The sequence below is a fragment of the Dendrobates tinctorius genome, unplaced genomic scaffold, assembly GCF_039654945.1.
Source record: "Dendrobates tinctorius isolate UK_male_01 unplaced genomic scaffold, ASM3965494v1 ptg000082l, whole genome shotgun sequence".
Lineage (NCBI taxonomy): Eukaryota > Metazoa > Chordata > Amphibia > Anura > Dendrobatidae > Dendrobates > Dendrobates tinctorius.
Genome location: NW_027361750.1, coordinates 25,363,821 through 25,383,200, shown reverse-complemented (window position 1 = coordinate 25,383,200; position 19,380 = coordinate 25,363,821). Strand labels below are relative to the sequence as shown.

Genomic DNA, 19,380 nt, shown 5'->3' with positions numbered 1-19,380 from the left:
TTGCAAACCTTGGAGAAACGTCGAGGTGAGATGCTGTGAAAGGAAATTGCTTACAGAGACCTACAGTTCTAGTGTTCAATGTGCAAAATCTTACAGTCCATTTGGGTGCAAACTGATTAATTATGGAGGAGCAGTTGTAGCACTTCAGGGTCCCATTCAAGGACCACTCAGAAAGTTGTTGTGATACCACCAAATACATTGTTTCACTAAAAGTGTTGAGCTGCTAAGTGCAATACAACAAACATCTCCTCATTCCATTAAATGCATACCATTATTATACATTTGGGTGCTTGGATGTGATCAGCACTCGACAAGTATTGGCTGATGCTCGGATCTGAAGCTCAAATCACCGCACCTCAGGTGTTTGGTGCCTGTTACAGAGCCAAAAAGCATGCAGGGATTACCTGACAATCACTGTAATGCTGTAGCCGTCTTGCTAAAGGTATTACTGTGATTGGCTGGCTGCTTTATCTCATCAGAGGTTATAAAAGGACAGGCACTGCCACGCTCAGCTCGATATTTGAATGAGGCACTACAGTTGGTACCTTCAAGGGTGTATGGATGTCCTTGCTTGTAATTTTTTGGCATGCTTTGCACTTACTGCATAGCTTTTATGAGTCTAGGAGTACCATTACATGACAATTTGACAGAATGTGTATGAGGCGCTCCTTTATGTCTAATTCAGGGTGTTTCTGAATCCCTCTTCCATCAATTTTTAGCAGTTCTTGCTTCCTTCTTACATTACACTGAAATCCCCCATTTTTTAATGCAGATTTCAATTTTGGCTTACTTAAAATATTGTGACAAAGTCACTGGTAATGTAATAGAGGGGAGATATGTGTCAGTGCGCTTAATAGTGTTAGTGATATGAAACTAGAGTGTTTTAGTCCAGCACACAAGGTGTTGTGAGGGTTAAGTTAAAGTTGCATAATGGGCTGGTTTTAGTGGACCTTTATAGAGCAGGATGGAGGAGGTCCTCCGTATCTCCACATGCAGAGCTGACAGGACCTGTGGGATCATGTCATAATCATGTGGTCAGTCACATGTTGGAAAGAGTCACATGGTCCTGGGTTTAAATAACTAGGCTCTAGAGGCAGTCTTTAGTCAGCAAGACTCCAATGGTTTGTGTCTTGTGGAAGAAAGACTGAACCTGTGTTATCCGCATAAGTATGGACTGTGTTGCAGCGTTTTTGTTTTTTTGTTGTTGTTTTCCTGTTTTAGCCAGAAAGGTTGTGTTTATTTTTCCCTCTTGCTGGTTTATGCCACATAATAAGAAACCAACCGAAGATTTAAAGAAATGGTGTAACCTATTTTCTACCTCAGTATACCGCCATGTGAGGTGATATATATATATATATTAAAAATCCTTTTAATATTTTGCGTTATACACTAGTCATTATACAGGAAAAAATGTTTCTTATCATTTTTTTCCTGTAAGCTCCAATTTCTCGTTGATTTTGAATGTTTTATTGTCAAACCTCAAATGGGAGTAAATTTGTGACCCCATTGTTCTCAGCAGCAATCTGGGAGTAAGGGCAGGGTCACACTTGCGAGTGTAATGCGAGAATCTCGAGCGAGTCTCTCGCATCAATACCCGGCACTTCAGTCGGCACTCGCGACCGGAGTGTGGGGCTGCATGTATTTCTATGCAACCGCACACTCCGGTCCCGAGTGAGACTCGTGCGAGTTTCTCGCATCACACTTGCAAGTGCCACCCCAACCTAAGGGGATGTTTCCAGGGGTTTTCCCCATGCTGTTCTCCTTCCATTCAGCACTTTTTTAATCCATTTGAACATTTTCACTGCCCTCAGACCTCCTTTTAAGGTCTTCCAGAAAAATGCTCGGATTTCCCATTGACTCCCATTATACTTGTTACTCTAAATTAGCATGAGAGTATTAGGAATTGCTCGGTTTAAATAATGAGCATCTGAGCACTTCAGCGTGCTATCATGCCTCATCAAAACCAAAGTCATTTGTATATAAAGACTTGAGAAAGGTCCACTTCTAGGACCAAAAGTCGCCACATGGACTAATAAAGAGCACCTTACAATTATGGTGTGCTGCTTCAACTCTTTATGACCTTTAATGTTTGTAGTAGAGATACAATATTGCTGCTTCAATTTTTCTTATTTTACAGTAACTTTTCCCTTTTCTGTCGTCTCACAATCTGTCACATAGTCTTTTAAAGTCCAGCATAAATTTAGCCCTGACTACATTCATTGTGCTCAAATAAATAGAACATTTTTAGTGCTAAACATAACATTATAAAGGTCACTGAGACTTGTGTAATAAAATGGAATTACAAGTTGTAGATAACTAGTAAAACTGGACAGGGGTCCTTGCAGTTGATCAGAATTCACCTCTACTTAAAACTTCAAGCAGATACAAAGTACTAAAAAAATCAAATGCATACAAAAGTGTGTTTTGGCCAAGAATCATTATAGGTCACTAAGAATTAGAAATAGTTTGTATAAGCATTGAAGTACTCAACTGTTGATGTTGACTAAGAAAAAGTCATGAATTAAGCTAAAGTCATCACCAGGAGAGCAGTTAGGATGCAACAAACCAATGAGATAAACATGTGATGAGAAGATGGTCAGGAGTGTTGTGAATTCACTTTCTGGCCTGCCTCTGGTTGCTAGAGAAGGTAGTGGAGCTGGTTGTATTGACAGAGGAGTCGCGAGTTCTCTTTCCGGGTTCGCTCTGGTGGTTACAGGAAGTAAAGGAGCTGATATAATTGACAGAGGCCTGCCACTTGATAATGAGGATGACCATTGGACATCTGGAGTCTCTGACTGGATTTAAGACAGCCAACTCCCTCTATCCCTGCTGGTGATTTTTCCTGCCTCCTGAGGTCTTAGTTTCCAGTTCAGTCCCTGCATGCTCAAGCTAAGTGTTCTTTGCTATTGTTCACCTTTGATTTGGTTTTGTCTATTCAGTTTTGTGTGGTCAGCCAGCCCTTGCTGGGGCTGTGCTGAATTTCCATCCTTATGTTACTGTTTGTGTCAGTTTGTTTTTTGTCCCTTATTAGATTGGCCTCTTTTTGCTCTGCTTTCAGAATATGCCAGAGTGCTGATATAGAGGGAGAAGTCTAGTGACTTCATAGTTTTTGCTATCAGAAGTGTTGGACATTTTTGCAGGGTTTTTTGCATGATTGCAGACAGTGTCTTTCCTTTCCTGTCCTTTCTAGTTAGTGTGGGCCCCATCATTTGCTCAGCCTATTTTCCTACCTGTGTTTGTGTTTTCATCTTGTCTTACCGACAATATATGTTTGGGGGCTGTCTATTCCTTTGGGGTCTGCTCTGGGGCAGTTTTAGATTTCCCCTTTTCTTGCTTTAGGCTTATTTAGTTCTCCAGCTGTGTCGAGGCATCTAGACTCATCGTAGGCACGCTCCACAGCTACTGCTAGCTGTGTGGATAGGATCAGGGGTTAGCAATCCATTACCAACCTCTCTGGTTTTCTGTAGCTTAGCTTGGTCTTGTTTTCCTCCTCGATGACGCAATCATAACACAGGAGTTAAAGCCAAGATATCCTGTTGCAGGTGACAAAGCTAAGGTCAAGGAGGTCAGAGTCAGGAACAAAAGGCCCCATCAAAAACAGCGAGATCGGCAGCGTGATCACTGATTTTGTGGCGCCACAGCGATCTTGCCAGCGAAATCGCTGTGTGTGACATGTATCAGCGACCGGCCCCCCTGCTGGGTATCGCTGCTCGCGCTGGAATGTCCTGGATCATTTTTTGATCATTGGTCTCCCGCTGGCCAGCGCGCATCACTGCATGTGACAGCGAGAGACCAACGATCAGCGATGCCGGGAGCTGGTTTCCAATGTAAACAGCGGGTATCTAAGAGCTGCTCGGCTCTTAAGCTGGAGTCACACATAGCAATCTCGCTAGCGAGATCGCTGCTGAGTCACAACTTTTGTGACGTAACAGCGATCTCACCAGCGAGATCGCTGTGTGTGACAGCAATCAGCGAGCGGCCCCCCTGCCGTATCGCTGATCGCTGTAAGAAACCTGTGGACATTTTTTTGGTCGCTGGGCTCCCGCTGGCCTGCATGCATCGCTGCGTGTGACAGGCAGGAGACCAGCGATCAGCTGTAAAAAATAGAATTAAAATAAAAAATATTGTTATTCTCACCTTCCGACGTCCCGCGCAGCATTCCTCTCTCCACGCTCGGGTCCCAGTGATCCTTTCTCGAATGACCACGAGACTTCGCGCTCCCGCAAGACCGTGACTCTCTTTCTTGCAAAGGATTACTGGGACCGGAGCGTGGAGAGAGGAATGCTGCGCGGGACGTCGGAAGGTGAGAATAACAATATTTTTTATTTTAATTCTATTTTTTACAGGGATGGAAAGCAATGCCGGGCGCTCGGCTTCGCTGTGCTGCTGATCGCTGGTGAAGCTGTCTGTGTGACAGCTCACCAGCGATCACATAGCGACTTACCAGAGATCCTGACACGTTGATATCGGTGTCGGTATCGCTGGTAAGTCGCTATGTGTGACTCCAGCTTTAGTTACCTGCTGTTTACCCTGGAAACCAGCTTGCTTGCTGGTCCTGATCGCTGGTGGGGCTGTCTATGTAACAGCTCACCAGCGATCAGCTAACTATGTCCCAGTGATCCCATTCACGTCGGATCGTTGGTGGGATCGCTGGGACATTGAAGTGTGAAACGGGGTCTTAACACAAGTAACTAGCTTAAATAAAAGTACCACAATGAACAGGCACTGATGTCCAGCCTGATTCCTCACTAAATAGGACCCTTTTTGTGGCCAGTGATGGTCGATCAATGATGGATCGGAAAGAGGTAAATAAAGAAAATCTTTCAGCTGCTGATTACCTTTGTAATTAAATGTATTATGGTCTCAAACATCTTTGTTTTTTCTTCTAAAACTCTTCCCAATAAACCTTTTATAAGTCTTGATGTAACTTTTATAAGATTTTAAGGAACTTTTACACTGGCTGATAATTGGCCAGTTTCTAATGCTAATGATTAGAGTTGAGCGATACCGTCCGATACTTCAAAGTATCGGATCGGAATGGATCGGCCGATCTTTAAAAAAAGTATCGGTATCGCCGATTCCGATACCGGAAGTCCCATTCAAGTCTATGGGACTTACGGTATCGGAATAAGAAAAACCCTGTTTTTGCCTTGTACAGCCTCTCTGGGGTCTGTACGGGCCTTTCGGGGGGCTGTGCCGGCCTGCCAGGGGGTCTGTGCAGGCTCCGGTGGTCTGTGCCGGCCTGCCGGGGGGCTGTGCCGGCCTGCCGGTGGTCTGTGCAGGCTCCGGTGGGCTGTGCCGGCCTGCCGGGGGGCTGTGCCGGCCTGCCGGGGGGCTGTGCCGGCCTGCCGGTGGTCTGTGCAGGCTCCGGGGGGGCTGTGCCAGCCTGCCGGGGGGCTGTGCCGGCCTGCCGGTGGTCTGTGCAGGCTTCGGGGGTCTGTGCAGGCATCGTCCGATGGGACTACAAGTCCCATCGGGCGATGCCTGCTACCATGACAGTGATTGACACATTAGCCAATGATGGGACAGTAGTAGTCCCATCATCCGGCTAATGTGTTGAATGTAAAAAAAAAAAAAATTACATGCTACATACATGCTACATACATACAACATGCATACTACATACATGCTACATTCATACTACATACTACATACATGCTACATTCATACTACATAAATACTACATGCAACATACATACTACATATATACTACATACATACTACATGCATGCTACATACATACCACATACATACTACATACATACTACATACATACTACATGCATGCTACATGCATGCTACATGCTACATACATAACACATATATACTACATGTATGCTACATACATACTACATGCTACATACATACCACATACATACTACATGCATGCTACATACATACTACATGCATGCTACATACATACTACATGCTACATACTACATATATACTACATGCATGCTACATACATACTACATGCTACATACATACTACATATATACTACATGCATGCTACATACTACATGCTACATACATACTACATATATACTACATGCATGCTACATACATACTACATGCTACATACATACTACATATATACTACATGCATGCTACATACATACTACATGCTACATACATACTACATATATACTACATGCATGCTACATACATACTACATGCTACATACCCACGCAGCAATGGCATAAAGTGAGACTAGGGACTTTTTTTTTTTTTAAGTGGCGGAGGAATACAGTGCGGAAGGATACCTACCTTCCGTCATTGGATTCCTACAGCCCGTAGAGAACGGCAGCATCAGCTGATGCTGCAGTTCTCTACCCAAGATCGTCGTGGGACACACTCGTGGACTGCTTCGGATCGTGGGTGAGTATTTTTGTGGTTTGCTATGTTAATATTTATTCCGGAAAAGACAATGGCTTCGGGGAACAATGTGACAAGTATTGGTAAGTATGTTACTCTATGTTATATGTACTGTATGTCTATGTATGTATTGTATGAATGTATTGTATGTATGTAGTATATATGTGGTATGTATGTAGTATGTAGTATGTATGTAGTATGTATGTAGCATGCATGTAGTATATATGTAGTATGTATGTGGTATGTATGTAGCATGTAGTATGTATGTAGTATGTATGTAGCATGCATGTAGTATATATGTAGTATGTATGTAGCATGTAGTATATATGTAGCATGCATGTAGTATATATGTAGTATGTATGTAGCATGTAGTATGTATGTAGCATGCATGTAGTATATATGTAGTATGTATGTAGCATGTAGTATGTATGTAGCATGCATGTAGTATATATGTAGTATGTATGTAGCATGTAGTATGTAGCATGCATGTAGTATATATGTAGTATGTATGTAGCATGTAGTATGTATGTAGCATGCATGTAGTATATATGTAGTATGTAGCATGTAGTATGTATGTAGCATGCATGTAGTATGTATGTAGCATGCATGTAGTATGTATGTGGTATGTATGTAGCATGTAGTATGTATGTAGCATGCATGTAGTATATATGTGTTATGTATGTAGCATGTAGCATGCATGTAGCATGCATGTAGTATGTATGTAGTATGTATGTGGTATGTATGTAGCATGCATGTAGTATGTATGTAGTATATATGTAGTATGTATGTTGCATGTAGTATTTATGTAGTATGAATGTAGCATGTATGTAGTATGTAGTATGAATGTAGCATGTATGTAGTATGCATGTTGTATGTATGTAGCATGTATGTAGCATGTAATTTATTTTTTTTTTTTTTTTTTTTTTTACATTCAACACATTAGCCGGATGATGGGACTACTACTGTCCCATCATTGGCTAATGTGTCAATCACTGTCATGGTAGCAGGCATCGCCCGATGGGACTTGTAGTCCCATCGGACGATGCCTGCACAGACCCCCGAAGCCTGCACAGACCACCGGCAGGCTGGCACAGCCCCCCCGGAGCCTGCACAGACCACCGGCAGGCCGGCACAGCCCCCCGGCGGGCCGGCACAGCCCCCCGGCAGGCCGGCACAGCCCACCGGAGCCTGCACAGACCACCGGCAGGCCGGCACAGCCCCCCGGCAGGCCGGCACAGACCACCGGAGCCTGCACAGACCCCCTGGCAGGCCGGCACAGCCCCCCGAAAGGCCCGTACAGACCCCAGAGAGGCTGTACAAGGCAAAAACAGGGTTTTTCTTATTCCGATACCGGAAGTCCCATAGACTTGAATGGGACTTCCGGTATCGGAATCGGCGATACCGATACTTTTTTTAAAGATCGGCCGATCCATTCCGATCCGATACTTTGAAGTATCGGACGGTATCGCTCAACTCTACTAATGATCCATCATTTATGACAATTTTGTAATGTCAATAGATTTGGTGGCTGAATGATGTGTCTAAAAACATTGTGCATAGCATTGTTGATGTGAGCAAAACAATGTTCTTTCACCTTTTGTAGACTGTGTAACTTAAATAGATTGTTCGCTCATTCTACGAGTAGGCCAGCAAAAACGAGAGAAACGATCACTATTCAACCATTTTGTTACCGATTCTCATCCTGTATAAAAATTTGTCTGACATCTTTTGCTGATTTTGAATTACAAACTCATCATTCATCATTTAAACATTTAACTGCTCGTGTGAATGAACCCTTAGTTATCTGCGTAACTATAAAGTTGATAAGATCACATAGTAAACTGATTTCTGGAAGGTTCCTTTAATGTACTGGTTACTACAGCCAGAAAAGAATGACTGAGTGACAGTTCTTTTGACTGTCATTTTCCTGTCTGGCCTCAGTATTTGGATAACTTGTCTTATATTCATTGGGCTATGTTCACACTTTGCTTTTTTTGCTGCGGTTTTTTTTTCGAAGCGAAAACCTGATCTCTTGGCATTAAAAAATCTGCAGCCAAAACACGGCATTTTGTTGCTTTTATTGCTGCTTTTTGCTGCATTGTTGCTATGTTTTCAGGATCTGAAAGTTCAGCTTTACTTCTACCTTGCAAGCAGAAGCAATACAAGGTATTAGGCCACCAATGCACGACATACATGAAACCATAAAACATTTTGGAGGAAAAGGCCAATTTGATCAAATTATTTAGGTAAAAAAGTTTTTTATGAGTGATAAAATAGTGACTATTCTAATAGCTGAATTCATTTATGAAGCGCAGTTGTGAACTAAGGTTACGAGTTCATGAAAATATACAATTGCAAACATAAAAGCAGTGGGAGAAGTTGAATTAGTCAGGCAATAACCCCTTAATGACGAATGACAGACGTAGCATGTCATGAGTGGCGTCTGTTCCCGCATCATCATGTACTATGTCCATCAAGTCTTTTTTGATGTGTATTATTCTACACTATATTTATACATATGTGGAGTCTGCATATGCGCTTTGCTTTTTACAGTTAGCACATATGTCATACAACTACCTACACGCTCTTAATATAACCTCCCGCTGTGGCATTCAGTCTGATTATTCTTGGGACCTCATGGCCATTGCGCACACGCAATTCAATGTTTTTCGGGATGGGAAATGCGTGACTTAATAGCGCACGCAATGTATTCAGCTTTGCAAAGCTACTGCGCACGTGCGCCAGTTTTTTATTTGTGCATGCGTCCTTAAGTTATTATTTTTTGTCACTGCGTGTGCGCGACAGACCATACTTGGCGCATGTGCAGTGTGACTTTCAACTGACTTTATTGACCAATGACGATGAACAAACATTAACAAGATGGCAACCACCATGTGCTTTCCTCTTATCTCCGCTGGCCGGCTCTCGTTCAGGTGATTAATTAATTAACTATTTGTGTATATATACCTTGCAATTATGGGACTTAGCATACTACTTTCCCTGAGGAAGACACATTTAGTGTGGCGATATGCGATGGTATTTATCCCACACTCGCTCCCCTCTCAGCCTCCATGGCTTTTTCTGTGACTTGATGATTCCCATATCTTTTGGTCTGAGCTATTTTGCTCTTTTTCCTTTCTTATTGCAAGAAAGCACGATAACCTCATGTGAATCTACTTTGGCTGCTGTATCGGCCATGCCGTTTTGAACCTTAAATTGCATTTTACTGCAGGACTCTGTTAGTGATCTGGCTTATTTTCTGTGCCACTTTCTTGTTCCTTTGTTTATACAGTACTGTGAATGAGCATTGCGTTCAACACAACAGTCTGATTACGCATATTGTGGTTACCTATAATGTAAAATTCTATCACACACCTACTGTGTCAATATGATCACAGCACCTTTAGATACTTCCAATGGGTCATGGCACCCGCAACCATAACAGTAAAATCTGCACTATTAGGCCTCATTCACACATCAGTATTTTTGATCATTATTTCATCAGTATTTGTATGCCAAAACCAGGAGTGTCTCCAAAACAAAGAACAGGAGTCAGTCTTTCAATTATATTTTTTCTCGGTAAGTTCCATTCCTGGCTTTGGCATACAAATACTGATGCAAAATACTGACCAAATACTGATGTGTGAATGAGCCTTAATATGGCTCTTCTTCCCTTCTCAACTTTGCACTGTGCCTCAAAACTAGCTCCTGATTACATGTACGATATTGGCTCAATCAGGAGAAATTGCACAACAAACAGAGGTCCATTTTTTCTTATTAGCCCTTATACAAATTAGAAATTTGGCTCTAAAACAATATTTTAAAACATTTTCGAGGTAAAAATATAATCATTTTTTTCTTCACCACCCAATGCTATAAAGTTATGTAAGGCACATGTGGTCTCAACATGCTAATTGCACCCCTAGATGAATTCATTAAGAGGTGTAGTTTATGGGGGTTTCTGTTCTGGCACCTCAGGGGCTCTGCCAATGTGACATGGCACCTACACACCATTCCAGCAAAATCTGAACTCCAATATGGCCTATCTTCCCTTCTGAGCTTTGCACTGTGCTTCAAAAGTAGTTTTTGACCACATATGGGGTATTCCTGTATTCAGGTGAAATTGCACAACAAATTGCATGGTTCACTTTCTCCTGTTATCCTCGTGAAATTAAAAAAAATGAAGCTGAAAAAACATTTGTGTGGGGAAAAATGTGATTTTTTTATTTTCACGGCTCTATGTTTGAAACTTCTTTGAAGCACCTAGGGATTTAAGGTGTTCATTACATATCTAGATACATTCCTTGAGTCCTCGAGTTGTCTACTTTCCAAATTAGGGTCCCTGGTAGGGGTTTTCCACTGTTTAGGCACATCAGGAGCTCTCCAAATATGACCTGGTGTCTGTTCTTCAATCCAGCCAATTTTGCATTTAAAAAGTGGAATGGCGCTCCTTCCTTTCCTAGCCCTGCCATGTGCTCAAACAGTTGTTTTCCCCCACATATGGGTTATCAGTGTACTCAGGAGAAATTGCACATTTTGATTCTCATTTTCTCCTGTTTTTTATAAAAATAAAAAAAATTGGGGCTAAAAGAACATTTTTGGGGAAATATGTCATTTTTTATTTTCACGACTCTACGTTATAAACCTCTGTGAAGCACCTGGGGGTTAAAGGTGCTTACTACATATCGAGATACATTCCTTGAAGGTTCTAGTTTCCAAAATGGGGTCACATGTGGGGGTTTACAATGTTTAGGTACATTAGGGCTCTACAAATCCAACATGACGTCGACTCCTGATTGCAGCAATTTTTACATTCAAAAAGTCAAATGGTGCTCCTTCCCTTTCGAGCCTTGCTACATATGGGGAATCGGTGTACTCAAGAGAATTTGCATACTACATTTTGTGGCCCATTTTCTCCTGTGTCCCTTGTGAAAATAAAGAAATGGGAGCTAATGTAAAAAGTAAAATGGTAATTTTTTTCTTTCACTTTGCATTAATTTCTGTGAAACACCTAAAGGGTTAATAAACTTCTTGAATGTGGTTTTGAGGACTTTTCAGGGTGCAATTTTTAGATTGGTGTCACTTTTGTGTATTTTCTGACATATAGGTCATCCAAAGTCGCTTCACATGTGTCCCTAATAAAATGGTTTGGTAAATTTTGTTGGAAAAATGAGAAATTGCTAAGCAACATTTAACCCTTCAAACTTCCTAACAAAAAAAAATTATCCCTCAAAAATTGTGCTGACGTAAAGTAGACATGTGGGAAACCTCATTTATTAACTATTTTGTGTGACATATCTCTGGTTTAAGGGCATAAGAATTGAAAATTTTAAAAATGTGAAATTTTCAACATTTTTTGCCAATATTCTGATATTTTCACAAATAAACACAAGTCATATCGAATAAATTTTACCATTATAATCAAGTAAAATATGTCATGAAAAAAGAATCTCAGAATCACCGGGATCCGTTGAAGCATTCCAGAGTTATTACTTCATAAAGTGAAACTGGTCAGATTTAAAAAATGAGGATCAGTCATTACTGTACAAAGTGGCTTGGCCCTTACGAGTTATGTTGGTTAGGTATTATTTGCTATAACACATATCACTAGTTTCATTAAATTGTACATGCAGTCAGGACAAACAAAATCATAAGAATAAACAGGTTTCTCATCCTGCTGTACCTGCTTTTTCTTCACCAAAAATGCAGGAAAAACTACTAGCAGTGTTTCTTGTACATTTTTGCTGGATGACTGCACTTACTCTTTGTTTTCTATGGGTGAAAAATGCTGCAAAAACACTGAAAGAATTAACATGCTACAATTTTCAAAAATGCAGCAGTTTCAGCAGTTTTCCAATTCAGTCAGAAAAAAAACAACCGTGCGCATGAGATTTCTGAATTTTCATAGCTTTTGCTGGTACTGTAATGCAGCTCTTAATTTGCATAAAAGATAGACAAGGTAAAAACGCAACGTGTAACTCTGTTTCTCCAAGTAGTACAAGCAGAATCCAGATTTATATGATTGTTAAATATTCTATTTTTGCCAATATTTGTTGTGTAGTATTTTGGAGCTAAGACTCCAATTCCTTAAGATTAGCATTTCACATACCAGTCTTATTAAGTGGTGTGCAGGAATAAGATGCACCAAATTAGGAGTATGCTTCTTAATGAGTTTGACGTATCTTATCGAAGGCATATATGTTACTCAGTCAGGAGTAACTGGAATAGCATTTCTGGTGTAACATATGCCACCAATTTTTGCTGAATTTGTCAGGTGGACCTTACCACGCCCATTCCGGTACTATCCATTTTGGCATAGACTCCCGAAACTGGCATAGTTGCAAAATGCTTGCGCAACTTCATGTTATGCAAATCTTTGACTTTTGAAAGTGTTTTACCCTAGTTTTCTGGTGTAAACACTTTGATGAATCAGTGCCAGACTTAGGTCCTGACTCATCAAAGTGAATAAAACATTCAAGAGAATTGTTTCCATCCAAAAACATTTCTTTTGAACTACAAATTACTTTCACAAATCAGCAAATTTTGTATAGAGAGCCAAATGTTAATTAAAATTACATAATTAAATAGATTTAAAAGCGAGTCTGTAAGCACGATCATCGCTCCCAAACTGCAACAATCATAGAATCATAGAATAGTAGAGATGGAAGGGACCTCCTAGGTCATTTGGTCCAACCCCCTGCTCAAAGCAGGATTCACTAAATCATCCCAGACAGATGTCTGTCCAGCCTTTGTTTGAAGACTTCCATTGAAGGAGAACTCACCACCTCTCGTGGCAGCCTGTTCCACTTATTGATCACCCTCACTGTCAAAAAGTTTTTTCTAATATCTAATCTGTGTCTCCTCCCATTCAGTTTCATCCCATTGCTTCTAGTCTTTCCTTGTACAAATGAGAATAATATACCTTTATCTTGCCTTATTTCTAAGTCATTAGCACTTTCATTCATATGCAATTGAAGCATGAAGTGCTCTTGGCATGACAAAGCACTTAATTAGTCAATTCCTCCCCAGATTGGTTTCCCACTCAGCACCAGTCTCTTTATCTTGAGCTAAATGGAGTTAAAGAGGTTGATGAACTTAATACCCAATTTGCATATGAATTGAAATGCTAATTATTTGGGAATGCAGCAACAAATAGAAGATATAATGGTGTTGATTGATTTACATGTTTTGACAAGAAATCAATCAATACCTTTATATATTCTCTCTGTTGTTGCATTCCCAAGTAATTAGCATTTCCATGTGGTTTTAAGGATGGGGGCAAGTTGATCTTACTAACAAATTTCCTTTGAATTAACACATAACATTATACTACCAGTTTATATATTCATCCATATAAAAAGGGCTAATCCTAATTGTAGTAGATAAATGTCTATAAGTAACAACCTATTCACTTATATCTTTATTTTACCTTTTATTCATTCAGCTGGAAAGTGGAAAGTATCTATTTTCACTAGTGCAATGCCATCTGCTGGAACCACATCTCAAGTATACATCATATTGTATGGACATCTTAGGCCATCGGCTCCTGTCTTTCTGTATAGTAATGAAGAACATCTATTCCAGAGTGGCCATGAAGATACATTTGATGTATGTATACTTAAAGGCGTGCTCATAGTTTTGTCAGAGCCAGCTGAGGATGCAATATGCAGCTGACACATGCACCTAACATTCGTGATTTGAGCAATCTCTGATTGCTGCTGTTGAACAATCAAAATATCAATCAGGATGCCAGAATGGATGATTTTCGTGTACTGAATATGCAAAAAATTGCATAAAAAGGCATTAAAATACTGCATGTACCCCAAAATTGTAGCAATAAAAACTACAGTGCTGCATACAAAATAGTAGGCCTCACAGAGATCCATTCCGTCAAGAAAAAACTGCTACAAGGGTTGTCCCAGACTTTTATATTGATGACCCATAATATAAAAGTCCGGGACCACGTGTTTAAAGGGAACTTGTCAAGCCTGAAAAAGAATTTATAGAAAAATTATCAGCTTACAAGTTCTGAGTCAGTGGAAAATCATAGACAAACCTAGTACATAAAATCCAAATTTTATTTAGATAGCCTTAAAAATGTCAAAAATTGACATACCACACCTAACAGACAGAAGACATAAAAAAGGCTATTGTATAGATACATATATATATATATATATATATATATGTACCCTAATGGCCCCTATAATATTCTGTGCTGTATTCCTGCCTGTCAGCGGAAGTTGGTACCCTATGGGGAGAGGCGTTGGGGTGCCCTGGCGACTATGCCTGAAGTGCCCTATTGCGCCCTACTGAGGTGTGCATGAGAACATGGGGAATCACTAATACTATACAGAATAATTCCTACACAGCTAGGAGGTACATAATACCATATGAAAGAGGATAGTCACATAATACAATAAAAAGATAGACACTCTGTAAGTGAGCACCAGTCCAAATCCGATTATTCAAGTATATCAGTGAATGGTAAATCCTATCATATATAGATTCAAAGATTTGTTTTTCATAGCTCCCGAACTAAATGATGTTGAAAAATAATGGAGAAATAGTAAATAATTCTTCATATTTCCAAATACACCATTCTCTTCCTCTATTCCTTGTCACAGTTCTGTAAACACACCTATGTACTTGTCAAGTCCCCATGCCCTCCAACTCTGCCACACCTTTTCTGGGGTGGCTGCAGGCTGTTATTTTTAGGCTGGAGGGAATATCCATGGCCCCTATCAAGCCTGAGAATACCAGCCCCCAGCTGTCAGGTTTAGCTTGGCTGGTTTTCAAAAATGCAGGGGAACCTCACACCATTTTTTAAATTATTTATTTAAAGATTTAAAAAACACAGTGCGGGAACCCCTCTATTCTTGATAACCAGCCTTGCTAATGCTGACAGTTGAGGGTGTAAGTTTTACATGGCTGGTTATCAAAAATACAGGGGAACCCACGTCTGTTTTTAAAAATTATTTATTTATTGATGGGTCAATTGATGCCAGGTTTCCTGGTCTAATTTTAGATGTTTTGGCAGCTTTTTAGCCCCCCTAAAAGTGTCTATGCATTTGGTTTTGCCTCTCATTGAAGTCAATGGGGGTTCAGGTATGTTCGTCAAACCATTCGGCGAGCATGTTCCCCAAACGTCAGGATGTTCACCAATCCGAACCAAATCTTGAAAGATTCGGTCATTTCTAGCCACAAGATGGTGTGTTGGGACCGTAGTGGCACCAGGAACAGCTGAACATGGTGGCAAGTTAGTGTAATACTAGGGTCAAGAAATTACATTAGGGACACTACTCCTGCACTGATATACAAAAAAAAAAAACACTGGAGTGGTGCTTGAAGCTTCATCTTTTTTGGTAAGTAATACCACATAATAACCAATAATTATCCAAAACCACATAGTAAATGTAGAAAAAGAAATGTAAGACACCTATAAATCATTTCCAGATTCTGGTAGATTTAGCTTATTAAATCTGCCTTTTGTGCTGCTCCTCTTGGAAATGTGATAAAAAATTGACAACAGGGAGTTACCATTATCCTGGTCAATGGGTTGTATCCTCACACATCCTGATACTGTCAGCTCTGATTTGACAACGTCTGATTGTCCCAGAGATGTTAAAAAAAGAAACCCAAAAATTATTTAATGAAGACTACAAGGACTTACTAAAACTGACATGTCAGGAGAGCCGACAGGGCTTGTTCAAATGGCTTTTCTGAAATTCAGTTCTTTAAATTGGTTATGACAGGAATGGAAACGTTGATGTCTTTAGATCGTCTTCATTTTCTTTTTCTCAGATTAGCATAGGAGACATTGGAGAAGTGTATAAAATACGAATAGGGCACACAAATTCTGGAGATTCCCCAGGATGGCACTGTGAAGAGGTAATTATTAACTATATAAGTAAAAGCTTATAGAACATGTCTAGTACCATTAAGAATGACTATATTGAAAATTCAATTCAGAACGTGTTGTCTGTATAAACCCTTAATACATTTTATAATAGAAAAGGAAATGGATATGCTTCCTCATTCTCACTTCTACTAGTGCTGAGATTTCAGTCCAATACTTGTCATATTTTTCATTTAAAAACACAATTTTCCATCTGATACAAATCTAGCCTTATTTTATTAACACATGCAAACATTACAATTCCAACAAATGGACTCTTGAGTCTTAACCTAAATGTTTTTTTTTGGTTCTTCTTCCCATCTAAAGAGAGCCGTGCACATTAGATAAATGGTGAACAGATCCAATTTCAACAAGACCGACCCATTATATCAAATGAGTATAGGGATGTCACAACTCTCCACTAACTACAGATGTTGTAGGAATAAAGGTTCGAGCCTGTTATCAAGCAAATAAGCAGCAATTAGAGGTGACTCTCAGTATCTTATTCACCTCTCTATTGAGAAATGTTACATATCTTGGAACAGCTTGGAATAGCTCTCATTCAAACAAGTGTTTAGTCAACAGCATGTAAAGTATTTGGCCACCTTAAGACAAATATATGGACAGTCTTGTGGGAAAATCCTGTAAGGAGACTACTAGTTGAAATGTTTTATGGGGAGGATTTTTGCATAATGCAGAATGAAACAGTATGGGCGCAGATCCCTCTAAGGTCACATAAATGAACATGATTCAATAATGGATTTTGCACAACAGGTGCAGCTGTTGAATATTTTTTCGAATGAGCAATTCTGCATCAAAGTAAATCGCTGGCTTTCACGTGATAAGGATGATGGGGAAATCTGCAGGGAGGTTCCTGTGCCAAAACAGGGTCATTCCAAACTCTCAGGTAACTGCATTTTTACTTCTACAAGAATAACTTGAGTTATCCTGTCACAGGCTGGTACATCGGATACTAAACTACTTTAAACAAGAAACAACAGAACTCTCCTTTACAGAATAATATTAGTTAATACCATAAATACAAATCCATTAAAAGGGTGATCCAGGACTATGTTAATTTTTTAATTTTTTACAATGGGCCTAAGAACTAACAGACAAGTAATCGCTAATTACCTGCCTGTTCTTCCCTGCTCAGATCTCTGCTGTCACGGAGCAGTCACAGACTACTCCTGTAGGGGATTCTGTGGATTCCACTAACGTCATGTCGACCGAGCAGAGAGTTCTATTCCACTCTGCTCTGCTGACAGGCTGACAATGTTATGTTGATTGACAGCCAGCTCCCTGCTCCCTAACTGTGGGAAGTTGGCTGTCAATCAGCATGATGTCTGCACTGATGCTCCATTGATAGAGCAGCCTGGAAGCCTGAGGAAGAGCTGCTCTGTTGACGTGGAGCAGCTGAATTGTTGGTCAAGTGGTCAGTGACTGCTCTGTGCCAGTTCTGTATGCAGCAGACAGGTAGTCTAACTACTACTCTAGCATCTACCTGCCTGATATTTTATAACTAGATGTGTGCCCGATGCTATCGCATTGGGAGGGCAGTAACATCACGATGGTGGCAGATTTGTGGGACTGGGGGTGGCGGCCCACCCACTTCCATGCAGTCACAACCGGCAGGAAAGACGGTGTTTTGCAGCCTGTGCTGGAGATGGTGTACGGCGCCACCAGAGGGTAGCCGCACCCAATCTCCAGCACAGGCCTCAAGCCGTGGTCTTTCCTTCCAGCTGTGACTGCACCAAGGTGGGTGGGCAGGCAGCAGCAGGATCTGGCACGTGTAGTCAGGCGGTGGGTCCTGGCGGGGGTCCGGCAGCGGCATCCCTCTCAGTAATCCCCCTCATTACACCCTATCATTATACCTCCTTCATTACACCCCTCGTTACACCCCTTTCACAGCCTCGTGATCGCAGCGGCGGCCTGGATCCGAGCAGCTGCTGGGATCCCAGCGGCGGTTGGGATCACAGTGGTGGCCTGGATCACAGCGGCAGCTGCGGTCCCAGCAGCGGTTGGGATCACAGTGGTGGCTTGGATCCCAGTGGCAGCTGGGATCCCAGCGGCAGTCGGGATCACAGCGGCGTTTGGGATCGCAGCAGCGGCCTGGATCCGAGCAGTGTCACTCGGGTGTTCTAAAATGGCGGTCGGCGTACTTCCAGTGCAGCGCAGTGGATTGTGGGATTCGGGGACATCCAGATAGACGGAAGTGGATGACAGACAATCTAAGGCAATTATATATATAGATTATGGCCAAACAAAACTAATATCGCCCTGGATAACCCCTTTAATAGCAGACAGCTAAAAAAATTAGGCACATTGCTAGTGCAGCACAATGAAGGGGTGGTGCGCAGGCAAAGCATTTTTCCTATCTACATTGTCCCATAATACGAGTATAAGCTATTTTCTGATATTCTAGCATTAAAAATTCCCTACTGCTCCCTAACTACACCATCTAACTGCATTTGTATTTTTTTACTCTACTTCCTGTCTGATGGCGATTCGTTTGATTATCACCAGTGCATGCTGGGATACACAAACAAAGCATTATCAGGGGGCAGAGCCTGCAAGCATTGTCATAGCTCCTGCAGCCCTCCCTGAAACGAATGTTCTGTAACATAGGAAACTATAAATGGTCCTGGAAATGATTAATAGCTGCTGAGTAAAGAAATGGATTGTATATGGAGAGCAGCTCATGGATGACAAGTGAGAAAAAATCCAAAGTAAGGTTGAATGGCAGTAATGTAAAGAAAAATTTCAGGGACAAATGGCTACATCCACTTATGCAAATAGTATCCGTTATTGTAGATCCATTAAAATCAGTTCTGTTGACGCAAAAAGACTGATGTGTTTCCAGTGTTTCAAAACGCCCTTAGTCATAGAGATATTGTCAATGATATGTCAGAAACTATTTAAAACCACTAACAACCAATCAGAAAGAATGATGCATAATATACAGTGGGTTTGGAAAGCATTCAGACTTCTTTAAATTTTTTACTCTTTATTTCATTGCAGCCATTTGGTAAATTCAAAAAAGTTCATTTTTTTCTCGTAAGTGTACACTCTGCACCCCATCTTGACTGAAAAAAGAAAGATAGAAAT

The 19,380-nt window shown here is 40.9% G+C and overlaps 1 protein-coding gene across 1 annotated transcript in view; it reads left to right on the top strand.

Moving 5' to 3' along the window:
- The window catches only part of RP1 (RP1 axonemal microtubule associated), a 742,035-nt gene that overhangs the window by 69,478 nt on the left and 653,177 nt on the right, over window positions 1-19,380 (top strand). Inside the window, exons 3-5 of the mRNA XM_073583994.1 lie at window positions 13,819-13,982; window positions 16,179-16,265; window positions 17,047-17,179. Coding sequence (XP_073440095.1) covers window positions 13,819-13,982; window positions 16,179-16,265; window positions 17,047-17,179 — 384 coding nt within the window. The remainder of the gene's footprint in view (window positions 1-13,818; window positions 13,983-16,178; window positions 16,266-17,046; window positions 17,180-19,380) is intronic.